The 27,500-nt window shown below is 44.5% G+C and overlaps 1 protein-coding gene across 1 annotated transcript in view; it reads left to right on the top strand.

Moving 5' to 3' along the window:
• LOC115818343 (glutamate receptor ionotropic, kainate 2-like) overlaps positions 1-27,500 on the top strand; it is an 88,716-nt gene that overhangs the window by 45,859 nt on the left and 15,357 nt on the right. The window contains exons 7-11 of the mRNA XM_030781699.1: positions 12,867-13,010; positions 14,649-14,756; positions 14,888-15,001; positions 15,738-15,944; positions 17,411-17,634. Of these exons, the coding sequence (XP_030637559.1) occupies positions 12,867-13,010; positions 14,649-14,756; positions 14,888-15,001; positions 15,738-15,944; positions 17,411-17,634 (797 nt within the window). The remainder of the gene's footprint in view (positions 1-12,866; positions 13,011-14,648; positions 14,757-14,887; positions 15,002-15,737; positions 15,945-17,410; positions 17,635-27,500) is intronic.

The raw sequence follows: 27,500 nt of genomic DNA, 5'->3' as shown, positions 1-27,500 counted from the left end.
TGTGTTACTGTGGAAACACAGGCTGTTGGGTGGATCAGTGTGTTACCATGGAATCACAGGCTGTTGGGTGGATCAGTGTGTTACCGTGGAAACACAGGCTGTTGGGTGGATCAGTGCGTTACCGTGGAAACACAGGCTGTTGGGTGGATTAGTGTGTTACTGTGGAAACACAGGCTGTTGGGTGGATCAGTGTGTTACCGTGGAAACACAAGCTGTTGGGTGGATCAGTGTGTTACCGTGGAAACACAGGCTGTTGGGTGGATTAGTGTGTTACCGTGGAAACACAGGCTGTTGGGTGGATTAGTGTGCTGTAATTCTGTGGCCTTCAGGACTGGAGAAAGGCCATCAGAGAGAGTGACAGATCTTTATTAGTCCTGATCTTTCATCATGTATTTTAACAAACAGAAAAATGAGCTTATTATTATAGAATTACATAAGGATAAATAGACACACAGGTTGCCAGGCAACATCTTTATGGCCTTGATGACTGATATCGGCTAATCCTGTCGGGTGATAATTGTGTGGATCATGTAAGGGTCACGTTAAAAGAGAGCAATACATGCACGCGCGCACATGCACACACACACACACACACACACACACACACACACACACTCACACACACTGGGGAGCTGGCAGTAATAGTCTGGGCTGAGTGTATTCTGGCGTTGATTGGGGTGTCGTTTTTGAGCGGAGCTATCTTTGGAGAACATGCTGGACATTTATTCACACACACACAGTGCTTTGCATTAGCGCTGAATCATATTAGCATAAACAGGCACAGCTCAGAACGCTGTGGACCATCTCAACACACTGACTGCACCCACAGCCAAACCCACTCACACCGCCCAGCCAGCCAGCCAGTGTGTGTGTCTATGTGTGTGTGTGTGTGTGTGTATATCTGATGGTGTGTGTGTGTAACTGTGTGTATGTATTTGTGTATATCTAGTGATGTGTGTTTGTGTGTGTGTGTGTGTATCTGGTGATGCGCGTGAGTGTGTGCGTTAAAGTCAGACAGTGTGTGTGTGTGTGTGTGTGTGTGTGTGTGTCTGGTGATGTGCGTGAGTGTGCGCGTTAGAGACAGACAGTGTGTGTGTGTGTGTGTTTGTGTGTGTGTGGGTGTATCAGGTGATGCACGTGAGTGTGCGCGTTAGAGACAGACAGTGTGTGTGTGTGTGTGTGTGTGTGTGTGTGTGTGTATCAGGTGATGCACGTGAGTGTGCGCGTTAGAGACAGACAGTGTGTGTGTGTGTGTGTGTGTGTGTGTGTATTTGTTTTCACTAATGTAGGAACACATTTGACTGAGAAGAAGCCGTTATTCCAGGGTTTAGGAATTTGATCTGAATGTTGAATGTAAGCACTGGACCAACACAATTTCCACCTTCACATGGAAATTTACGTGGAGGGATCAGAAATCGACGATGATGTCTCTGAACAGACACAGAGTCACGTGACTGTGTGTGGCTGGTGTGTGTGGAGCTGTGTGTGTGGACAGTGTGTGGTGTGGGGTTGAGAGAATCAGCTCTCAGACTGGAGTGTGTGGTTTTGAATCCCTGTGTGTGTGAGTCTGGACAACAGAATTGCCTGGCTACCTTAAGCCTGGTTTGTTTGTGTTCAGGCAGATTAACACCATAGCTAGTGATTAATGATTTCATTTGTAACCTGAATTCATAATTTTCAAAAATAAAGTAGTATTATGAGGAAACATAGGAAACATTATGACGAAAAAATATAACTTTGTAGTTCATCATGATAATTTTATCATAATTATTTCTTGTAAATTGTTACATTACTCCTTGGTGTCTGTCCACTAATCTCACACATAATCACACACACACACACACACACACACACACGCATGCACACTGTCTGTCTCTCACGTGCACACACACACGCGTGCGCGCGCTCATGCACACACACACATTAATACACAGACACACACACACACACATACACACACACACACACACACACACACTACATAAATAACAGTGAGTTCTGCCGTCTGCCAGTGTTTCCTTGTCCGTCCATTCAGAAAGATTGTTCCCCGTCAGGAAACACACATCCCAGCAGACAGGCGGACAGACTGAACTGTTAGGGCAGAGCGAGAGAGAGAGAGATGAAAAGGACAGAAGGAGAGGAGAGGAACACAGATGGAGCGAGAGAGAGAGAGAGAGAGAGAGAGAGGGGGAGGGAGAGAGAGGAGGAGAGAGATCCAGGGAAACCTGTTAACTGAGACAGCTTTGTTGTGGTAATCCCAACCAGTGACAGGTTCTGCTTTGGCCTGTCCAACACCTCCTACAGAGCGTAGAGTATCTGGTCAGCCGCCCTCTCCCTGTGCCAGCCGTCCTGCGTCTCCACACCTCCTCTTCCTCTCCCAGCTGTCATCTACGTCCTCACCTCCTCTTTTCCCTCTCCCATCCGTCCTGCGTCTCCTCGCCTCCTTTTCTCTCTCTCCCAACCACACTTTGACTCCCCGCCCCACCCAGACTGGCACCTCTGCACGTTGGCATCCTCGTGCCCACTCATTCCAAAGCTTGGCAGAACGCCTCAAACACAACAGCTTCAGAAACATAGCGTTGACATGGTAACCGTCACCGATGGAGTGGCAATGGCGAGCATGGCCATCTCCAAGGTTGCCACGGTGATTTTTTGTGCCCATTGCACAACTGTGTCTGTGATGCTCCTCTTCCTAATTGAAGAAAAGAGAGAGACAATTAAAAATGTTATATTTCTGACCGTGAGCAGTGAATCTACAGTTCTTATGTTAAATGATACAAACACAGAATAATATTATGCAAGCAGCATGGTATTAAATGATGTCGTGGTATTAAATTATATTGTGGTATCAGATGATATCTTGGTGTTCAGTTAGTATTTGTTGGGTAACCAGAAGAAAATGATACAGTGATGAAGGATGAGAAAAGGAAAGAGAATGAAAGAGAGAAAAAGAAAGAGAGAGGGGATAGAATGATACTGAGACCGCATTTTGTATCTGTGCACAAAGCCACACACACACACACACACACACAGACACACAGACACACAGTCACACACACACACACACACACACACACGCACACACACACACACACACAAACACACAGACACTGGAGCTCTCGTCTGCAGTCGTCACACACTAGCAATTCTCTCATCAACAGTCCCCTCTGTGTGTGTGCTTGGGGCGTGGAGAGGGCGGGGGGGGGGGGGGGGGGGCGATTTGAAGGGCATTTGTTTTAGGGTGTATATGGATGTATTGATGGTTGTGTGTGTGTGTATGAGTCCTGATAGGATTATGTGCATGTGTGTGAGTGTGTGCACACGTGTGCGTGTATGGGTCTGTCTGTGTGTCTGTGTGTGTGTATGTGCGGGCGTGTATGTGTCTGTGTGTCTGTGTGTGTTTGTGTGTGTGTGTGCCCGTGTGTGCGAACGCGTGTGTGTGTGTGTGTATGTGTGTATGTGCGGGCGTGTATGTGTCTGTGTGTGTGTGTGTTTGTGTGTGTGTGTGCCCGTGTGTGCGTGTGTGTGAACGCGCGTGCGTGTGTGTGTGTGTGTGATAACTGGCTGAGCGAGCCCGCTGTCTAATTCTCTCTTAATCCTCAGCGGGGAGTGTTTGGCACTAATTGGGCACGCTTCAGACATGGGCACGTCTGCCAATACCAGTGTCCTTCTCTAAATCTGCCCCAGGGCTTTCTCTCTCTCTCTCTCTCTCTCTCTCCTTCACTCTCCTTCTTTCCCTTCATCTTTCTTTTTCTCTTTTAACCTAATTAGTCCCTTTTCATGTCTATATACCTGTCTGATTCACATTTGAAAAATGTCTTTGGGAAACTGAGACCAGTGTTCCTAATGGTGGAAATATCTGATGTCTGTGCTGTTGAGTGAATTTTCTCAAAATCCACCAAAGAGGGATAGAGAGAGAGGCGGGGGGAGAGAGAGAGAGAGAGAGAGAGAGAGAGAGAGAAACAGATGTTCTGCAGCAGGTTTGGTTATCATTCATTAATCATTCACAGGTCTGTTTCGAATACAGATAGACAATAAAATGATAAACTCTCCCACTCATTTACACACGTGTTCTCTCTCTCTCACACACACACACACACGCACGCACACACACACACACACACACACACACACACACACACACACAGTCACACACACACACACACACACACACATGCACACACACTCACACACACACACACACACACACTCCTACACACTTAAACTTAACAAAACTCTTTTTACATTTCACAGTTAACATTATAACACATGTAAATCATGAAATGATTATTCTATTTAAAGTTACGCCAAGTTGTATATTTTGTGTCAGGGGGTATAATGGTTCACATATTTGGTACAGAATGTTCGGTTCAGCGCGCATTGTGATCCGGGTGAATATGGTCGAGCTGTAACCACGCATGTTACCTGCATAACTTTTTATGCTCTGATGGTCATTCGACTGGAACGTCAGCGAATAAAGTGATACTTGACAAGATACAGTGTACCCTCTCTTCTACATTTCTGTATGCGGAAGTAAAATTAAAAACTAAAATGAAAAACTCCAGTGTTTTCCAGTGAACTACAGTAGCAATGGGCAAAGGCAAGCGGATAAGATGAAGGCAGCGTGTCGGCATTGTTAAACTGGAATCGGGTCTGTTACTGACAGTATGTCGAACATGATCTCATTTGAGACGGCATCATCCAAATGTGAATATCACCAGTACAAGGGAAAAACAGAGTGGAGTGCAAACTGGAAATTATGGCCAGTTGGCCACTGTTTACAAGTTTGTACAAGTTTACAAGTAAATTCATGTTAAATGAAAGGGAATTTCATGTTTTGCATGTCTTTTTTCACTGTACCGAAACCGTACCGAACCGAGACTTCAAAACCGAGGTACATACCGGACCGTGATTTTGGCGTATCGTTACATCCCCAGTACACACACACACTCACACATACACACTTAAACATATGTACAAGCTACCTGCATAAGCATGCATATGCTGACGGGCTTTCTGTCAGAATGAGTGGTCAGAATGACTGCTCACCATGTGTGGAAACTTGGACCTGTTGGCTTTCAAAATTTGCAATTCAAACCCATTTGCCTGCGGACATCCTTAGTTTAATTTCCTTGTTTATTATTTTCACACTGTGTTGATATTTTACTGACCAGTGAGGACATTTGTGCTCAGACCAGCAGTTTCTACTGCTCAGACACAGTCAGGCTAGGGACTCTGTGAGTGTGTGTGTGTGTGTGTGTATGTGTGCATACACACATATGCAACAAGATGGCAGCGCCCTGTGGAGTGCAGCAACTCTAACATAAACAAAGCAAAAAGTAAACGAACGAAACAAAGACAAAAACAAAACAAAACGAAAAAGCCACCAAAGATAGCCGGTAATGCAGCTGAGGAAGAGTTGGAAGAGATCGGAAAATCCCCGAACTTTATGTCGGATGAGCTGAGCAAAGTGGCTAAGTGGCTGTGTCGCTTGATCTGACGGACGACGTCCAACGACTGAAGAACCTTGTTAAAGAGAAGGATAAGATAACTGATGGCCTAGAGCGAAGAATTGATGACCTGGAACAATGCACAAGAATGGAGGATTTAATTGTAAGCGGACCAGATACCACACACTGAACTTATTCCAGTGCTACAGCCGGAGGTAAAGACGGGGAGGACGTCTTGACAGACGAACTACAAACGCTGGAATGGCAAGTCATAAGGTTCTCTGAAAGTAAGAACATGAGTATTCAAAGTAACAGTGTCACAGCCTGCCATTACCTTCCCTGAAAGGATAGCAAAGCCAAGCCTGCCACAGGCGTTCGTTTTGTGAATCAAAAGCACAAGACTGAGCCGCTGAGGCAGGCAAATAAGCTGAAGGGGACAGGGGTATAACTTGAATGAGCATCTTACAAAAAAGAGCGTGGACATTGCCAGACGTGCACACCCCCTAAGGAAACAAGACAAGATACAAGCAACATGGACAAGAAACTGTAGAGTGATGTTCTTCTTCTTTGTGTCTTTCGATGACTGCACTGTATCTTGGTGCTCCACTTGCGAATGATCTCCATTGCAGTCTCATTCAGCTCCTCTAGGTCTTGTCTTGAGCATGGTCGATCGCACTCCAGGATACGTTCCACGATCTGAACGCTTCCACATTCACAGGTCGCATCATTTGAGTCCCCATTGAATATCCCCATTTAGCCATGTTATATTTGAGTCTGAATATCCCCATTTAGCCATGTTATATTTGAGTCTGAATATCCCCATTTAGCCATGTTATATTTGAGTCTGAATATCCCCATTTAGCCATGTTATATTTGAGTCTGAATATCCCCATTTAGCCATGTTATATTTGAGTCTGAATATCCCCATTTAGCTATGTTATATTTGAAGTGTCCTATGCCAGTCCTGAGTCTACATTTTTCATATACAACACAGAACAAAGAACAAAACAGCTCAGACATGACGTGACAAAGTGAGTGAGTAAGAATAAGAGGAATTATCTCCATCCTCAACCCTCACCACTCCCTACAACAGAGAAAGGCTAGTTGGATTGCAGACAGATGTTTCCATAGCATGGGTCCACACTTCCTGCCAGTCTAGGTCGTCAATCGAGATGCCCAAGTCTCTCCCCTAGGCTTGATTAATAGCTTGGGAAGTTAGAGATGAGTTTGAATTTAGGGCTCTATAAAATACACTAATGCGTTTCTTGGACACTTGTTAAGACAAGGCCCTTTCTACATGTAAGGTGGCACTTTAATATGGTATCTAGGGATGAAGTGTCTGATTTGCAAATTCACTTTTCTGTAAGCCATAAACACTGCAGCAGCTGCTGAAAGGATGGCCACTGAATAGATCTCCTAGCTCTGTTAGCCCCTGCCTGTACCATGCTTTAAAGCCCCAGTCTTAGCACTGTGGCAGTAAATCTGGGCCATCCAGAATAGGAGTAAGAGGGGATGTTAACTGAGCACAGCCCTCCATAGTATGGATAGACCTCCAGGCTCAGACTGTGCTTAAAGTGATAGGGTTAGAACAGAGGTCCTTGACTCACTCAAAGTTATTCACAGATAGCAAATTCCACAAAGGGCATTTGGACTGAGAGGATTCAGTGTCGAGCCAAATTGAGGCTGGGTTACATTTGAGCCAATCTGCTATCACCCAGAAGTGTGCTGCCAACTGATAGAGTCTTACATTTGGTACGTCTAAGCCCCCATCAGAGCCAGCCATTTGGAGTTTTGCCATCTTCAGTCAGGGCTTCCTTTTGCTCCAGATAAAGGAACTCAGCCAGGCTTCGAGCACTTTGATAACCTTATTGGATAACAAAATAGGGATCATTTGCAGTAGTGGGTAAAGTAGTCTGGGCAGGATGTTCATTTTAATGAGAGCAATCCCTCTAAGCCAGGAAAGAGGTAAGGGGCCCTGCCATCTAAATCTGCCGTTATGGCATCTAGAAAAGGAGGGAAATTTGGCCTTAAACATCCGACCATATGAGGGTGTTATATACAGTCCCAAGTAACCAAAACCAGAGGGTGACCAATGGGACGGAAAGGGCTCTGACAGGCTTGGGACAGATTTTAGAGACCCCAGCGGCATGACCTCAGACTTTGCCAGATTAATTTTGTATCCTGAAAATGTGCCAAATGTTGACATGGCTTGGGTCAGGCAGGGAGTAGGGGTTTGTGGTTTTGATAAAAATATCAACACGTCATCTGCGTAAAGGGTAATTTCATGCTCCCTCTCTCCAACGAGACTGCTAGATATTAGAGCATTCTGCCTTATTGCTTGAGCCAGTGGCTCGATAGTGACATCAAAGAGCAACGGGCTAAGAGGGTGACCCTGTCCGTTCCCACAGTGAAGGGGAAAGTTGCTAGATCTCGCGCCATTAGTCAGAACCGCTACCACTGGAGTGTTGTAAAGAACCCTGACAACAAATGACAAAGTTATCGCTCAGGCCAAATTTCCCCAGTGTATAAAACAAATAAGACCACTTGATCCAGTCAAAATCCCTTCTCTGCATTGAGAGAAAGCACAAGGGCAGGGTCCTTATGGCCCTGGTATAGCTGAATGATATTAAGGAGCCTTCTCATATTATCACAGGAGTTCCAACCCTTAATAAAACCGGTCTGGTCCTCCTAAATAATGTAAGGTACCACTTTTTCCAAACGCATGTCTAGTATTTTGGAAAGCAGTTTTTGGTCAGAGTTAAGTAGGGCCACTGGCCTATAGGAGGCGCAACTGTCAGGGCACTTTCCTTTTTGAGCTATAAGGAAGATATTGGCCTCCCTGAGTGATTGACGTAGGATCCCATTTTCAAAAGAATGGTTAAACATAGCCAGCAATGGATCTGAGAGAATATTATTCAACTCCTTATGACACTCACACCCAAATACATCTGGTCTTGGGGCCTACCCCGATGGCATAGACTTCAAAGCAAGTAATGCTTCTTCTCTTGTAACTTGGGCATTTAACTGTAGTTTTTGTGCTTCAGTAGCCTTTGGGAGTCTAAGGTCCGAGAAAAATAAGTGCATAAGGGCTAGGGCATTGTCAGGCTGTTCTGACTTATATAAATTGGAATAAAATAATGCTAATTCTTTATCAATAGTTTTGGTATCAAATGATCCGACACCATTGGAGTCTGTAATTGAGACAATAGTTTGAGAGTCTGCACTCTTTTTAACAAGACTGGCAAGATATCTGCTGGGTTTGTCCCTGGGCTCATACAGCCTCTGTGTGGTGAATTTGAAGGAGTGCCCAGAGTCCTGTTTCAGCTGAGTATTCAGTGCAGCACGTGTGGCCCTCAGTTCCTTGAGTGAATTTGGGCTTGGGCTGGATATGGAATGTTTCTCCAGATCTGCTGATCCAGATTCAAGGAGCTTATGCTGCTCATTCTTTCAGTGTCTGTTGGATGCTACAAAAGACACGATCTAACCATGGGAGGAGGCTTTACTCATCTCCAAACGCGTAGAGCGATTGTCTGTAGATAGTGAGTTAACTGAATAAAACATCTTGAATTCTGAGGTGAAATAAGAAGTGAAATTATCATCTTTGAGAAGAGATGATTGAAGTCTCCAGTGCCTTGACAATGCCCTTTCCTCAGAAAGAGAATAGCCCATATATAAAGGGGCATGGTCACAAAAGATGATGCTACCTATGGTACGTAAAAGAACTGAAAACACCTTTGATGAGGGAATGAAAAGGTAATCAGTCCTAGTATGACTTTTATGTGGGGCAGAGAAAAAAGTAAACTCTGAGACTTTGAGATGGAACCCCCTCCGTACATCTGAATACCCAATGTCATGACATATGGAAGTGAACATCCTGGCTTGCTTTGAAGAAGGGGAGATGCCAGGTGGAAGTTTATCAAGGGAGGAATTAAGATGGCAGTTGACATCTCCTCCCACAAAGGAATTCTCAGATGCCAGTTCAGCAAACTCTGCAAAGGCCTTAGGGAGAAAATCAGGGGTGAAGCCAGGAGGGCAATAAAGATTCATGTGTAACAGCCTAACCCGAGAGTACTCCCCTCACAATCACATAGCGGCTTCAACTGTCTTTAATAGGTTTTAGGGACCTAAATGCATGGTTTTTACTGATCAAGATGGCCACACCCCTACTAAAAGAGGAGTATTGGGGTGCAAAAACCTACCCCACCCAGTTCCTTTGCAGTTTGACATTGTCCTTGTCCTCCATGTGAGTCTCTTGGAGGAAAGCAATGGAAACATCCTCTTTTTTTCAAAATATCAATTCTGCCATTCTCTTGGCAGATTTTGCAGACCCCGGGTGTTCTAAGAACAGAATTTAATGGTGTTTAAATTAGACGTGGCCATGAGACATTGTAGTAGCTATACTGACAAGATGATCAGCCCAGACCCATGGCACCATCCCAGCCTCTTTAGAGGGGATGAAAAATGTCTCACTAATATGCCACTCAAACCGTAGATGTAGGTCCTGAGCTAGACAGAAAAACCCTTAAACAAGCATGACACCAACTGTATAAAAAACAAAGACAAGAGATAAGGACTGTGTAGATGAAGATATTGTTCATAAAAACTTGTACTAAATATTATAGAATGTAGAGTGAAACCACTGACACAAATCTGCAATCAGTCTTTCCAAACAGGTGTATTTCCCAGCAAAAGGAAATCAGCAAAAGTCATTCCTGCTTATAAAAGTGGAGATAGACGTCTGTTCTCCAATTACAGACCAATATCTCAGTACAAGTCATTCCTGTTAAAGTGGAGATAGACGTCTATTCTCCAATTACAGACCAATATCTCAGTACAAGTCATTCCTGTTAAAGTGGAGATAGACATCTATTCTCCAATTACAGACCAGTATCTCAGTACAAGTCATTCCTGTTAAAGTGGAGATAGATGTCTGTTCTCCAATTACAGACCAATTTCAAATTTTTAGAAAAACTATTTGAGCAAAGGCTTGATGATTTAATAGAAAAACACAATATATTGAGTGATTATCAGTACGGCTTTAGAGAAAATGGGTCCACCTCAATGGCAGTGATGGAACTTGTAGAGAAGATATCTACTGCAGTGGACAACAAGAAATATACAGCGGGGGTGTTCATACACTTAAAAAAAGCATTCGGTACTATTGATCATGGCTTATTAATGAAGACACTGGAGAGATATGGTATTAGAGGGACAGTATACTCATGGCAGAGAAGTTGCCTTGATATTAAATATCAATATTTACAAATAAATAATGTCAGATCTGATTTGTTGAAAGTTACTTGTGGGGTTCCACAAGGTTCAGTGCTAAGCCCTAAACTGTTTACACTGTATATAAATGCTAGTTGTGAAGAGTCTTAATTATTAATATTTGTTTTATTTGCTGATGACACTAATCTTTGTTGCTGTGGGAAAGGTTTAGAACGGCTTCTCAATGCAGTGGAAAGGGAATTGAAAGTCTTAAAGAAATAGTTTGATATTAACTAGTTTTCATTGAATTTGAGTAAAACAAAATGTATAATATTTGGTAATTGGCAAATCAAAAACCAGGTTGAAATTATGACCAATGATGTTAAATTAGAAAGAATGTATGAAAATAAATTGGTGGGCATGATAATTGATCATAAATTATGTTGGAAACTATATATAAATAATGTAACAACAAAAATGTCTAAAAGCATTGCAATATTATATAAAACTAAAGATATCTTGATTCAGAACTCACTATATATACTGCATTGCTCTCTCATAGTTTCATACATTACCTACTGTGTGGAGGTATGGGGAAACACATACAAAACCAATACTAAGCCAGTGTCCATGCTACAGAGGAAAGCTATAAGAATTTTAAACCGACCAGCTTATTGTGAACCAACCGACGCACTATTCACTAACTTACATGCTTTAAAATTCTGTGATCTAGTTGATCTTAAAACTACACAGATAATGGACAAATATAATTTACTTCCTGCCTGTATTCAGAGGTTGTTTGAAATGAGGGAGAGCCAATATGAACTTTGGGGAACAGGTATGTTTAAAAACACAAGGGTACAGACAAATATAAAAAACACATGTATATCTGTCAAAGGGGTAAACCTGTGGAATTGTTGTGACAAGGACTTGAGAATGTGTAGTTCACTTTGCAAATTAAAACAAACGTTCAAAAATAAGGTGGTAAACAAATAAACAAAACTGAGGTATTATCATTATTGTGAGTGAAATGTTTGGAACGTATGTTTTTGCCTCTGTTTCGTTTTGTCTTTGTAGTGCATAACCCTAGTGAAAGGGTCGCCTGTTAGAATATGTTCTGTAAAAAGGGCAGGTATAATGAACCATAGCTTCAGCCTACACCTTCTCGGTCAATATTCTCTGTTCTTTCCTTTTAATTTATTGCCTTATTGTTATTTACTTATTTCTGTGTGCATTCATTTCAGAAAATTGTCAATAAGGACTGATATAAATTACTTCTACTGCTATATGTGTGTGTGTGCATGAGTGTGTGTGTGAGTGTGTGAGTGTGTGTGTGTATGTGTGTGTGTGTGTGTGTGTGTGTGTGTGTGTGTGTGTGTGTGTGTGTGTATACATAGGAGTAAACCCAGTATGGACTGTAGAGTGCTGTGGTTTTGTTCAGCGTGACAGACCTGCAGCTCTTAAATCAGTCTCATAACAGAGTCAGTGCTCTGCCAACAAACTTTACAGTTATCCTGGGACCTCTCTCCGGGCCAGGGCGGGAAACCTCGCACCTCTGCTGATAGAACGCAGCTGTCAGCCTGAGAAAATGGACCTTAAATCAACTGTTAAACTGATCATTTTAAAAATATGAAATTCAACTTGTCTCAATACACCAGGGCTACATTATATTGGATATGATGTTAATAGGAGCTCAGCGAATTTGCATTAGGAGAGCGTTTTTTATCAGTCCTGATCTTTCTGGAACAGTCTGGGGTTTATGTCCCTGTTTAAAATTCTGGCATGTGTCTCACAATTGAGCAAAATTCAGTGAAAACACTGAAACAGTTAAAGATGTCATTTCATATCTTTTGGAAATGGAACAAGCACGTGAACTCATTTATTAATTTCTTGTGCGTGTGTGTGTGTGTGTGTTTATGTGTGTGTCTGTATTTACGTTTGTGTGTGTGTGTGTGTGTTTGTGTGTGTGTGTGTGTGTGTGTGTGTGTGTGTGTGTGAGTATGTGTGTTTATGTGTGTGTGTGTGTGTGTTTATGTGTGTGTGTGTGTGTGTTTATGTTTGTGTGTGTTTATGTTTGTGTGTGTGTGTGTTTATGTGTGTGTCTGTGTTTACGTTTGTGTGTGTGTGTGTCTGTATTTACGTTTGTGTGTGTGTGTGTATATATGTGTGTGTGTGTGTCTGTGTGTGTGTGTGTGTGTGTCTTTGCAGACGGACGCTGCTCTCATGTACGACGCGGTTCACGTTGTCGCGGTTGCCGTGCAGCAGTCTCCTCAGATCACCGTCAGTTCTCTCCAGTGTAACCGTCATAAACCGTGGCGCTTTGGCGGGCGCTTCATGAATCTCATTAAAGAGGTAAACCCCGCCCCTTTTCGCCCCTCCCCCCTCCCCCAACCCCAAATCCAAACCTACTGTCTACAGTTTGACAAAACCACCTCTCTCCTCTGTACTTGAATATGTTATTCAGTGCTGCAATCTCTTCAGGTGCTCTTTGCTCTCCTGAGAATGTGCTGTAATTAGTAATCCAGCATTGCAACTGTGGACATTTTCTACTGCTCCAAACTAAAGATAGTTATTATTTCCAATTGTTGTAGACTAAACACAGAGATTATTTTCCACTGTTCTAGACTAAACATAGAGATTATTTGACAGCGTTCCAGACTAAACATAGAGATTATTTGACAGTGTTCCAGACTAAACATAGAGATTATTTGACAGTGTTCCAGACTAAACACAGAGATTATTTGACAGTGTTCAAGACTAAACATAGAGATTATTTGACAGTGTTCCAGACTAAACACAGAGATTATTTGACAGTGTTCCAGACTAAACACAGAGATTATTTGACAGTGTTCCAGACTAAACATAGAGATTATTTGACAGTGTTCCAGACTAAACACAGAGATTATTTGACAGTGTTCCAGACTAAACACAGAGATTATTTGACAGTGTTCCAGACTAAACATAGAGATTATTTGACAGTGTTTCGGACTAAACATAGAGATTATTTGACAGTGTTCCAGACTAAACATAGAGATTATTTGACAGTGTTCCAGACTAAACATAGAGATTATTTGACAGTGTTTCGGACTAAACATAGAGATTATTTGACAGTGTTCCAGACTAAACATAGAGATTATTTGACAGTGTTCCAGACTAAACACAGAGATTATTTGACACTGTTCCAGACTAAATATAGAGATTATTTGACACTGTTCCAGACTAAACATAGAGATTATTTGACAGTGTTCCAGACTAAACATGGAGATTATTTGACAGTGTTCCAGACTAAATATAGAGATTATTTGACACTGTTCCAGACTAAACATAGAGATTATTTGACAGTGTTTCAGACTAAACATAGTGAACATACTTATTTGGCACTGATGTAATTAACAGACTTCTCCACAGTATTTCTCTGTTGAAACATGACCTTTTCAGCCCTTCACTGTCTAAGTCTTTCATCATCCCTCTATCCATGTGTATTCCTTTTTCTCCCTGCCTTTAATGGCCAAATCCATCCCTTCCCAGGCCGCTCCTTCTGTTCTTTCGTTGATTTTCCGCTGTCTGGCTTTGAGATCTCATCGTGTGTGTAATTTGTGAAAATGACACTTGGGTGCGGTGATAACCTTCTCATCTGTCTTTCATCTGTCTTCCCTCTACCCTGCTGTCTCTCTCACACGCACTTTGAAGTCGAGCTGTAAGTGCAGTCAGCTTGCAGAACAATGCCTTTCTTTCACTGCGCTGCCTGCTCCAGCGCGGGGGGAGAGATCTCTCTCATTATCAGTAACATGACTATGAATCCCATCACAGAGCAGTCGTCGTTAGAAACACTGTTAGAAACTCCACTTCAGTCTACCTGAGTGGGAGACTTTTACTGTAATGGAACAATGTAATTACAGCTATGGTAAAAATCACATCAATGTATTTTTATTAGCAGTTCATTTTTAATGAACATTTAGAGTCTAATAGTGAATATGTGTGTTTTTCAAGGCCCAGTGGGATGGCCTGACCGGACGCATTCTCTTCAACAGGAGCAACGGCTTACGCACAGACTTTGATCTGGATGTGATTAGTCTAAAGGAAGATGGTCTTGAAAAGGTATTGTGTGTGTGTGTGTGTCTGTGTGTGTGAACTTGCTTGCTTGCATGTGTATGTGTGTGAGTGTGTGTGTGTGTGTGCACGCGTGTGTGTTTGTGTGTTTTGCATTCTAAAGTGTTTGTAATCCACAGATTGGGACATGGGATCCTCCCAGTGGACTGAATATGACGGAGAACCACAAGAGCAAAACCGCCAATGTCACTGACTCACTGTCAAACAAATCCCTCATAGTCTCCACTATACTGGTACACACGTGCACTCACACACATACACACACACACTCACATACAAAAACACACACACACACACACACACACTCAAATACAAAAACACGCGCACACACACACACACGCACACACTTAGGCAAAAAAAAACATGTACACGCACACGCACACACACACACACACACACTTAGGCAAAAAACATGTACACGCACACGCACACACACACACACACATGCACGCACACACACACTCAGACACAAAAACACACACACAAAAATATATATACACACACACACACACACACACACACACACATATATATATATATATATATAAATGTACACACGGGCCCAAACACACACTCACAGGCTCATGTACACATAGACAAAATCCCTTTTCAATTCTGTCTATCTTCTTTCCTTTTTTCCTGTCTCTCTATCTCTCTGTCTGTATCTTCTTTCCTTTTTTTCCCTGTCTCTCTCTCTCTCTGTATCTTCTTTCCTTTTTTCCCTGTCTCTCTCTCTCTCTGTCTGTATCTTCTTTCCTTTTTTCCCTGTCTCTCCCTCTCTCTGTCTGTATCTTCTTTCCTTTTTTCCCTGTCTCTCCCTCTCTCTGTCTGTATCTTCTTTCCTTTTTTCCCTGTCTCTCCCTCTCTCTGTCTGTATCTTCTTTCCTTTTTTTCCCTGTCTCTCTCTCTCTCTGTCTGTATCTTCTTTCCTTTTTTCCCTGTCTCTCTCTCTCTCTGTCTGTTGAAAAGGAGGAGCCGTACGTGATGTTTAAGAAGTCCGATAAGCCGCTGTACGGGAATGACCGCTTTGAGGGATATTGTGTGGATTTGCTGCGGGAGCTCTCTGGAATCCTCGGCTTCCGTTACGAGATCCGATTGGTGGATGACGGGAAATATGGGGCTCTGGATGAGAGCACTGGCCAATGGAACGGCATGGTCCGCGAGCTCATCGATCACGTGAGTGTCTCCGCTGGCCCCCAGCAAAACCAGTATATTTGTCTCCTCTGGACCCCAGTTTAATCAGTCCACTAGTCTCCTTTGGCCCCCAGTTCAACCAGTACGCGTAGCTGACCCACAATGCACTGGCACGGGAGCACCCGATTGTTTAAACCAGACACGGGGTTTGTCCTGTCTCCTGGTCTAACGGTTAAGTAACCTGTGCCGTCTGCCTCGTGGGGAAAAATCTTAACTGATACTGTCTGAGATGAGTGTGGATGTGCACTGCAGCCTGTCTCAGACATGGGACCAGATCAGCACCACAGGGATCATGTCTGACACAGTCTGATCACATCTGAGTCACTGATCTAGGAACAGTATACATTTGTCACTGCAACTTTTTCTCTGATTCACCAATCAATCAAAATTTACCAAAAATTCAGATTTCATGATTTTTTCCAACTTCAGTGATGTCTTCAGTGATGGCTCATAATGAAATCCATGGTCAATATTAAACAGCAGATTCCAGATTCTCACTGCAACTGCAGCAGGGCAGTGGCCTTTGACCTGAGACCATCTGTAGGGGAGAACAGTGGGGGTGTCGGACATGTTTTTAACGTCTGTCTCCTCCTGAGAGCATGCTGAGACACGGTCATTTGGGTTGTGAGCCAGACCTGCAGGACCTGATCTGAAATGTGAATAAGTCATACGTTGTAAGCTAGAACATAAGTGGCTTAACAGAGCTAGAACATCACTGGGTTAACAGAGCTAGAACATCACTGAGTTAACAGAGCTAGAACATCACTGAGTTAACAGAGCTAGAACATCACTGAGTTAACAGAGCTAGAACATCACTGAGTTAACAGAACTAGATCAAGAGATGGATCTTCATCTTATTCACACTCTATAAGTGATGGATACTGCATGGATTTTCTGGAGAGATAATCCTTGAAAGAACAGATCAGCATGAAATGGTGAATTAATGTTACTGCCAGGAGCTTTGGTAACCTGCAACATTTACTGACATTTATATATTGATTATTTATTGTTTACTGACTGTTTATAGATTTTTCTTGTTGTAACAAGTCCGGAAACCTTAGAAATTATGTTTTAAGCGTGTGTGTGTGTGTGTTTAGGAGCTACTACGAGTTTGTCTTAAGCTCAGTTTCTTTCGTCAGTTTCTGTAGTGGTTACAGTTCCTTGTGTTGTCTGTTACATTTGTCATGCTACAAAGGATTAGAGGTAAAACAATAAAGAATAAAAAAATAAATATTAAACATAGTGTTATTGATATTTGTTGACACTGATATATATTTCAGGTGATGTAATGTTCAATGCTCCTGATTAATGTCAGATACGTTGAGAAATTCTTGTTCTCTGATAGGTGGAGAACTCTTCTCCGTGTCACGAACCGTCATCTGATTGGCTGTGCTGATAACGTGCCACTGCCCTGATTGATTCGTTTCCCTGTGTTGTGTGATTGGCAGAAAGCGGACTTAGCCGTGGCTCCTCTGGCCATCACCTACGTGCGGGAGAAGGTCATCGACTTTTCCAAACCGTTCATGACCCTGGGCATCAGCATCCTGTACCGCAAGCCCAACGGCACCAACCCTGGGGTCTTCTCCTTCCTCAACCCCCTCTCCCCAGATATCTGGATGTATATTCTGCTGGCTTACTTGGGTGTCAGTTGTGTACTGTTTGTCATAGCCAGGTAACATGTTAAAACCACGCTCAGATTGACGTCTGAACGTTCTGTAGACCGTGATGTGTGTTGAACTACAGAAAGCCGATGGTGATGCTTTGGTTTGGTTTGGTTTTATTTTATTTATTTATTTATTTATTTTCCTGTGGGCGGCTGTGGCAGGTGGGGCTGGTATCTCTGATGTTTAATTTGTGTGAGCGATGGTGAGCCCGTCACACGTGGAGATCGATCACCTCCGCCGTGCGAACGCAGTCCACGCTGCTGATCTTTCATTTCATAGACACTGTAATAGCTCATCAGATCAGAGGACACGGTGATCATTTATCTCACAGCAGGATGTAGAACGAATTTATCAAAGGAGAGGAGAGATGATGAACGCGGCATCCGTCTGAAGACAGAAACACGAACGTGTGTGTTCTTCTGACCCACGGCAGTGCTGCGGTCTCTAACTTTTGCATTTCTGACTTAACGCAGTGTCTTTTATTAGGGCCCGTTCAGAGCCCCGGGGCTAATTAACTCATTAGGGCGGAGTTTGTCATGTTTTGAGTGCCTTCATTAGTGCCGAGGCCGCTTTTGTCCGGCCCTGTGTAAGCAGATGTAACACACGGTTTTATAGTCGTTTACTTTGGCACGCTAAGAGCGGACTCCCGGTGAAAAACATTAAACGTAATGTGCATAATTAAACGCACAATTAAACACACAATGTGCAATTACTTACGCAAAAATCATAGGGTACATGCCACAGCAATACCAATAGTCACTACTGCCTTTATCAAGAAGCATTTTAATAAAGTCGGTTTCTGTCTTTGGCCGTCAGGCCTCAGCACTGGTCTACAGGGGAACCACCTAGACCAGGGCTCCTCAGATCCGGTCCTGGAGGTCCAGGATCCTGCTGGCTCTGATATGAACCAAACAGTGTGATCACTTATTGGCTGAGGAGGAAACACACCTGTTTCCCAGAGGAACCATTAAACCAGCAGGATTCCAGATCTCCAGGACCAGGTTTTGATGAATCCTGACTCAGGGCCTCACACTGACCTGAGTTCTGATACTGAAAATATAGAAGATAATAGTGGTCGTTATAAGTAGTTGATTAAAGATTCAAGGTGGTTGATTCTGTAGCTGATTGTGGATCAGTGCTGCTCCAGATGGAGACAGGAAACAAGAGCTATTTAACCAGACTAACCTCGCGAAAAACACTCCTGTTTTTGACATTTCCACAAATGTCGTCGTTCAGAACGCAAGTTTTGACGTGTCTGTTTTGTAAGTGGAAGAAATCAGTTATGAATCAGTTGCTGTCTTATGCAGTAGCTAAAATAGTGATGTGAAATGCACCAAGCCTAGCCCCTCTTTAGCCATCGGTAAACTCACCGTAAGGATGAAAACTAAGAGAGAGAGAGTGATGGGGGTGGAGAGAGAGAGTGATGGGGTGGAGAGAGAGAGTGGTAGGGATGGAGAGAGAGAGTGGTAGGGATGGAGAGAGAGAGTGGTAGGGGTGGAGAGAGAGAGTGATGGGGGTGGAGAGAGAGAGTGATGGGGTGGAGAGAGAGAGTGGTAGGGGTGGAGAGAGAGAGTGATGGGGTGGAGAGAGAGAGTGGTAGGGGTGGAGAGAGAGAGTGATGGGGGTGGAGAGAGAGTGGTAGGGGTGGAGAGAGAGAGTGATGGGGTGGAGAGAGAGAGTGATGGGGTGGGGAGAGAGAGAGTGATGGGGTGGAGAGAGAGAGTGGTAGGGGTGGAGAGAGAGAGTGGTAGGGGTGGAGAGAGAGAGTGATGGGGTGGAGAGAGAGAGTGATGGGGTGGAGAGAGAGAGTGGTAGGGGTGGAGAGAGAGAGTGATGGGGTGGAGAGAGAGAGTGATGGGGTGGAGAGAGAGAGTGATGGGGGTGGAGAGAGAGAGTGGTAGGGGTGGAGAGAGAGAGTGGTAGGGGTGGACAGAGAGAGTGGTAGGGGTGGAGAGAGAGAGTGATGGGGTGGAGAGAGAGAGTGATGGGGTGGAGAGAGAGAGTGGTAGGGGTGGAGAGAGAGAGTGGTGGGGTGGAGAGGGAGAGTGGTAGGGGTGGAGAGAGAGAGTGATGGGGTGGAAAGAGAGAGTGGTAGGGGTGGAGAGAGAGAGTGATGGGGGTGGAGAGAGAGAGTGGTAGGGGTGGAGAGAGAGAGTGATGGGGGTAGAGAGAGAGAGTGATGGGGGTGGAGAGAGAGAGTGATGGGGTGGAGAGAGAGAGTGATAGGGTGGAGAGAGAGAGTGGTAGGGATGGAGAGAGAGAGTGGTAGGGGTGGAGAGAGAGAGTGATGGGTGGAGAGAGAGAGTGGTGGGGGTGGAGAGAGAGAGTGGTAGGGGTGGAGAGAGAGAGTGATGGGGTGGAGAGAGAGAGAGTGATGGGGTGGAGAGAGAGAGTGATGGGTGGAGAGAGAGAGTGGTAGGGGTGGAGAGAGAGAGTGGTAGGGGTGGAGAGAGAGAGTGATGGGGGTAGAGAGAGAGAGTGATAGGGTGGAGAGAGAGAGTGGTAGGGGTGGAGAGAGAGAGTGGTAGGGGTGGAGAGAGAGAGTGATGGGTGGAGAGAGAGAGTGATGGGGTGGAGAGAGAGAGTGGTAGGGGTGGAGAGAGAGAGTGGTAGGGGTGGAGAGAGGGAGTGATGGGGGTGGAGAGAGAGAGTGGTAGGGGTGGAGAGAGAGAGTGATGGGGTGGAGAGAGAGTGATGGGGTGGAAAGAGAGAGTGGTAGGGGTGGAGAGAGAGAGTGGTAGGGGTGGAGAGAGAGAGTGATGGGGGTGGAGAGAGAGAGTGGTAGGGGTGAAGAGAGAGAGTGGTAGGGGTGGAGAGAGAGAGTGATGTGGGTGGAGAGAGAGAGTGATGTGGGTGGAGAGAGAGAGTGATGGGGTGGAGAGAGAGAGTGATGGGGTGGAGAGAGAGAGTGGTAGGGGTGGAGAGAGAGAGTGATGGGGGTGGAGAGAGAGAGTGATGGGGGTGGAGAGAGAGAGTGGTGGGAGTGGAGAGAGAGAGTGATGGGGTAGAGAGAGAGAGTGATGGGGTGGAGAGAGAGAGTGATGGGGTGGAGAGAGAGAGTGGTAGGGGTGGAGAGAGAGTGGTAGGGGTGGAGAGAGAGAGTGGTAGGGGTGGAGAGAGAGAGTGATGGGAGTGGAGAGAGAGAGTGGGGGTGGAGAGAGAGAGTGGTAGGGTGGAGAGAGAGTGATGGGGTGGAGAGAGAGAGTGATGGGGGTGGAGAGAGAGAGTGATGGGGGTGGAGAGAGAGAGTGGTAGGGGTGGAGAGAGAGAGTGATGGGGGTGGAGAGAGAGAGTGATGGGGGTGGAGAGAGAGTGGTAGGGGTGGAGAGAGAGAGTGATAGGGTGGAGAGAGAGAGTGATGGGGGTGGAGAGAGAGAGTGGTAGGGGTGGAGAGAGAGAGTGTTGGGGTGGAGAGAGAGAGTGATGGGGTGGAGAGAGAGAGTGATGGGGGTGGAGAGAGAGAGTGATGGGGTGGAGAGAGAGAGTGGTAGGGGTGGAGAGAGAGAGTGATGGGGGTGGAGAGAGAGAGAGTGATGGGGTGCAGAGAGAGAGTGGTAGGGGTGGAGAGAGAGAGTGATGGGGTGGAGAGAGAGAGTGGTAGGGGTGGAGAGAGAGAGTGATGGGGTGGAGAGAGAGAGTGGTGGGAGAGGAGAGAGAGAGTGATGGGGTGGAGAGAGAGAGTGATGGGGGTGGAGAGAGAGAGTGAGGGGATGGAGAGAGAGAGTGGTGGGGGTGGAGAGAGAGAGTGATGGGGGTGGAGAGAGAGAGTTGTAGGGGTGGAGAGAGAGTGATGGGGTGGAGAGAGAGAGTGATGGGGTGGAGAGAGAGAGTGATGGGGTGGAGAGAGAGAGTGGTGGGAGTGGAGAGAGAGAGTGATGTGGGTGGAGAGAGAGAGTGATGGGGTGGAGAGAGAGAGTGGTAGGGATGGAGAGAGAGAGTGGTAGGGGTGGAGAGAGAGAGTGATGGGTGGAGAGAGAGAGTGATGGGGTGGAGAGAGAGAGTGATGGGGTGGAGAGAGAGAGTGGTAGGGATGGAGAGAGAGAGTGATGGGGTGGAGAGAGAGAGTGATGGGGTGGAGAGAGAGAGTGGTAGGGGTGGAGAGAGAGAGTGATGGGGTGGAGAGAGAGAGTGATGGGGTGGAGAGAGAGAGTGGTGGGAGTGGAGAGAGAGAGTGATGGGGGTGGAGAGAGAGAGTGGGGGTGGAGAGAGAGAGTGGTAGGGGTGGAGAGAGAGAGTGATGGGGTGGAGAGAGAGAGTGGTAGGGGTGGAGAGAGAGAGTGATGGGGTGGAGAGAGAGAGTGGTAGGGATGGAGAGAGAGAGTGATGGGGTGGAGAGAGAGAGTGATGGGGTGGAGAGAGAGAGTGGTAGGGGTGGAGAGAGAGAGTGATGGGGTGGAGAGAGAGAGTGATGGGGTGGAGAGAGAGAGTGGTGGGGTGGAGAGAGAGAGTGGTGGGAGTGGAGAGAGAGAGTGATGGGGGTGGAGAGAGAGAGTGGGGGTGGAGAGAGAGAGTGGTAGGGGTGGAGAGAGAGAGTGATGGGGTGGAGAGAGAGAGTGATGGGGTGGAGAGAGAGAGTTATGGGGGTAGAGAGAGAGAGTGGTACGGGTGGAGAGAGAGAGTGATGGGGTGGAGAGAGAGAGTGATGGCGGTGGAGAGAGAGAGTGATGGGGTGGAGAGAGAGAGTGATGGGGTGGAGAGAGAGAGTGATGGGGTGGAGAGAGAGAGTGATGGGGGTGGAGAGAGAGAGTGATGGGGGTGGAAAGAGAGAGTGGTAGGGTAGAGGTGTCAGACGTTTTCCCTCCTGATGTTATTGTCTCTGGTTTCTGTTGCACCTTTGATCGCTTTTCTCAGGAGAGCGTCTGTTATTTCTCTCTCATACACCTTCAGTGAATCCATAACTCTGGAGTGTACAAAAAGAGTGATGCTGGTGCAGGTTTTTTTTGCTTTATTTATGATTGTCCCCTAAGGCTTCTTCTGTCTTCTGATTGGTTGTTGTTATTGCATCCAGAGGTCAAGGTTGAATGTTATTTTTGTCTGAAGTACACAGGCCTTACTGTGTTATTTTACCACTCTGATTCATTGTCCAGTTTTGCTAGCTTAATTACTTCTTGAATGGGGTAAGGAATTTAATTATTATTATGGGAATTCTTCTGTAAAATAACTATAAAAAAATTGTTTATTTAAAACTCGTATGATTTTGGCCATTATAAACACAGGTCATGTCGCTGAGACCTCCAGGGGGGAGGGCATATGTATATTCATGAGGAGGTGTCCCTGCAGGGGGAGGAGATTATACATATTCATGAGGAGGTGTCCCTGGGACGGTCATTTAGGACGCCCCGTGTTTGCCGGATGGTTCCGGTTTCGTAACGCGTACGCTCACATGATGAATCACCTCTGTGACCTCTGAACTGGCGATATAGTGTTGTTTGACCTTTAACTGGCAGATTTGTTCTGTATCTCTACGCCTGACACATTATTACTGTGTTTTTGAATGGGGTGAATTTTGCTGTGTTTGTTTACGTGGCGTCTGTGATGCATCTGCACGTGTAAGAAAGCCTGCACTGATTATCACTCACGCAGAAACATCAGTGATTCAAGTTTCCGTATCGACCATGTGTGTACGGACTGTCAGGGGAAGTGAATGTGGGTTAAAGAATATCACACTTTTATTTATACTCTCCTCTCCTGTCTGTCTGCACACTGACTGCCCCTCTCTTCTCCTCTCCTGTCTGTCTGCACACTGACTGCCCCTCTCTTCTCCTCTCCTGTCTGTCTGCACACTGACTGCCCCTCACTTCTCCTCTCCTGTCTGTCACACTGACTGCCCCTCTCTTCTCCTCTCCTGTCTGTCTGCACACTGACTGCCCCTCTCTTCTCCTCTCCTGTCTGTCACACTGACTGCCCCTCTCTTCTCCTCTCCTGTCTGTCTGCACACTGACTGCCCCTCTCTTCTCTCTCACACACTTCACCCTCCTGCTTGTCTTTCTCTCTGTCTCTGTCTCTCTGTCTGTCTCTCTCTCTCTCTGTATCTGTCTCTCTGTCTGTCTGTCTGTCTCTCTATATATATACATATCTGTCTCTGTCTCTGTCTCTGTCTCTCTGTCTCTCTCTCTCTCTTTGTCTCTCTGTCTCTCTCTCTCTCTCTCTCCAGTTCTCCCATTCCTGGTTCCTCTGTAGAATGAGTCGTCTGTGTCTCTCTGACTGTTAAAGTCTTTTACCCTGTCCTCCCCTCCTCTCTTTTATCTTCCCATGCTTTCATTCCTTTGGCTTTTATCAGCGTGGCCACTCCATCCCAGCAGGGCTTCTCTGCTCTGGGATGTCTGCTGGAAATTCACTGTCATTAGTGCGGAATAGCATGTGATAGGCCTTTCATTGTTCTCTTATGGTGAGATAAACAGGGAGTCCAATTTCCAGACATGAGGCTGTATGTCCTGTACAGATGAGACTGAATGTCCTGTACAGATGAGGCTGTATGTCCCTTACAGATGAGGCTGTATGTCCCTTACAGATGAGGCTGTATGTCCCTTACAGATGAAGCTGTAAGTCCTGTACAGATGAGGCTGTAAGTCCTGTACAGATGAGGCTGTATGTCCCTTACAGATGAGGCTGTGAGTCCTGTACAGATGAGGCTGTAAGTCCTGTACAGATGAGGCTGTAAGTCCTGTACAGATGAGGCTGTATGTCCCTTACAGATGAGGCTGTGAGTCCTGTACAGATGAGGCTGTAAGTCCCGTACAGGCTGAATGTGTAAATGTGTGTATTGTAAAAGAAAGACATGTACACTGACAGAGAGAGGGAAGTGTTGTACATTAACCCCAGGACTGTTTGGATAAGGTCTGCCTTAAGTACTGTGGTTAATGTTGCTTTGATCTTCAGTGTTACTGGCGACATGATATAAAAACCAAAAGCCACAACTGACACCTAAGTTGGTCCGGAATATGCCTAGATTACATTAGATTAGATTAGCTTCTTTTCCTTTCCACAGGGCACAGGTAAGTATCTCTCTGCACTTTCTGTTTCAGTGATGTGCCTTAGAACTCAGTGGCTGTGTGTGCACTTAATCTGTCCCTTTTTTCCACCACAGAGCCGTGTATAAGGACATAATTAACATAGACATTTGCACTTATTCATTTAACAGTCTCTTTGGCCAAAAGTGACTTACAGAATGAATACATACGGGGTGTGTGTGTGTGTGTGTGTGTGTGTGTGTGTGTGTGTGTGTGTAGCTAAGCTGACATGAAACAACAGACAACGAATTAGTGCTGTAGTTGTTATAAGTGCTGTAGTTGTTATTAGTGCTGTAGTTGTTATTAGTGCTGTAGTTATTAGTGCTGTAGTTATAAGTGCTGTAGTTGTTATTAGTGCTGTAGTTGGTATTAGTGATGTAGTTGTTATTAGTGATGTAGTTATAAGTGCTGTAGTTGTTATTTGTGCTGTAGTTGGTATTAGTGATGTAGTTGTTATTAGTGCTGTAGTTATTAGTGCTGTAGTTGTTATTAGTGCTGTAGTTGTTATTAGTGCTGTAGTTATAAGTGCTGTAGTTGTCATTAGTGATGTAGTTGTTATTGGTGCTGTAGTTATAAGTGCTTTAGTTGTTATTAGTGATGTAGTTGTTATTGGTGCTGTAGTTGTTGTTAGTGGTGTAGTTATTAGTGCTGTAGTTGTTATTAGTGCTGTAGTTGCAAGTGCTTTTGTGCAGCTGTGAGCGTCACAAAACAAAGCTGGAGAACCTGAAAAACCAAAACAAAGAAAGACTGATGTTGGGTGTCATCACACCCTCCTACTGTATGAACTCACCGACTGTTAAGAGAAGTCTGGATTTACACTGGTCCATACACAGTATAAACTCACCTTCAGTAATGGTGACACAGTTGTGTCCTGTTACTGGCCACACAGGACAGGAGGCTCAGCCGGAGACAGCGGCAGTGGTCCAGTCCAGAAGCGACTGGACATGTATCAGTGTATAGACCAGGGTAAATCCAGACCTGATACCCTTTAGATTCAGAACCAGACCAGTACAGTGTAAAACCACCTAGAACTGCTGTCAGGGGGCTTCTGAGCTGGGTCAGCTGGTCCTGGAATTGTGTTGAACATTGAAGCTCATTACTGACTGACTGGTTGTATTGTATTGTGTTGAACATTGAAGCTCATTACTGACTGACTGGTTGTATTGTATTGTGTTTAACATTGAAGCTCATTACTGACTGACTGGTTGTATTGTATTGTATTGTGTTGAACATTGAAGCTCATTACTGACTGACTGGTTGTATTGTATTGTGTTTAACATTGAAGCTCATTACTGACTGACTGGTTGTATTGTATTGTGTTGAACATTGAGGCTCATTACTGACTGACTGGTTGTATTGTATTGTGTTGAACATTGAGGCTCATTACTGACTGACTGGTTGTATTGTATTATATTGTGTTGAACATTGAGGCTCATTACTGACTGACTGGTTGTATTGTGTTGTGTTGAACATTGAGGCTCATTACTGACTGACTGGTTGTATTGTATTGTGTTGAACATTGAAGCTCATTACTGACTGACTGGTTGTATTGTATTGTATTGAACATTGAAGCTCATTACTGACTGACTGGTTGTATTGTATTGTGTTGAACATTGAGGCTCATTACTGACTGACTGGTTGTATTGTATTGTGTTGAACATTGAGGCTCATTACTGACTGACTGGTTGTATTGTATTATATTGTGTTGAACATTGAGGCTCATTACTGACTGACTGGTTGTATTGTGTTGTGTTGAACATTGAGGCTCATTACTGACTGACTGGTTGTATTGTATTGTGTTGAACATTGAAGCTCATTACTGACTGACTGGTTGTATTGTATTGTATTGAACATTGAAGCTCATTACTGACTGACTGGTTGTATTGTATTGTGTTGAACATTGAGGCTCATTACTGACTGACTGGTTGTATTGTATTGTGTTGAACATTGAGGCTCATTACTGACTGACTGGTTGTATTGTATTATATTGTGTTGAACATTGAGGCTCATTACTGACTGACTGGTTGTATTGTATTATATTGTGTTGAACATTGAGGCTCATTACTGACTGACTGGTTGTATTGTATTGTATTGTGTTGAACATTGAAGCTCATTACTGACTGACTGGTTGTATTGTATTGTGTTGAACATTGAAGCTCATTACTGACTGACTGGTTGTATTGTATTGTATTGTGTTGAACATTGAAGCTCATTACTGACTGACTGGTTGTATTGTATTGTGTTTAACATTGAAGCTCATTACTGACTGACTGGTTGTATTGTATTGTGTTGAACATTGAGGCTCATTACTGACTGACTGGTTGTATTGTATTGTGTTGAACATTGAGGCTCATTACTGACTGACTGGTTGTATTGTATTATATTGTGTTGAACATTGAGGCTCATTACTGACTGACTGGTTGTATTGTGTTGTGTTGAACATTGAGGCTCATTACTGACTGACTGGTTGTATTGTATTGTGTTGAACATTGAAGCTCATTACTGACTGACTGGTTGTATTGTATTGTATTGAACATTGAAGCTCATTACTGACTGACTGGTTGTATTGTATTGTGTTGAACATTGAGGCTCATTACTGACTGACTGGTTGTATTGTATTGTGTTGAACATTGAGGCTCATTACTGACTGACTGGTTGTATTGTATTATATTGTGTTGAACATTGAGGCTCATTACTGACTGACTGGTTGTATTGTGTTGTGTTGAACATTGAGGCTCATTACTGACTGACTGGTTGTATTGTATTGTGTTGAACATTGAAGCTCATTACTGACTGACTGGTTGTATTGTATTGTATTGAACATTGAAGCTCATTACTGACTGACTGGTTGTATTGTATTGTGT

Source organism: Chanos chanos, chromosome 8 (genome assembly GCF_902362185.1).
Source record: "Chanos chanos chromosome 8, fChaCha1.1, whole genome shotgun sequence".
Taxonomy (NCBI): Eukaryota; Metazoa; Chordata; class Actinopteri; order Gonorynchiformes; family Chanidae; genus Chanos; species Chanos chanos.
This window is presented reverse-complemented; position numbering and strand designations above follow the sequence as displayed.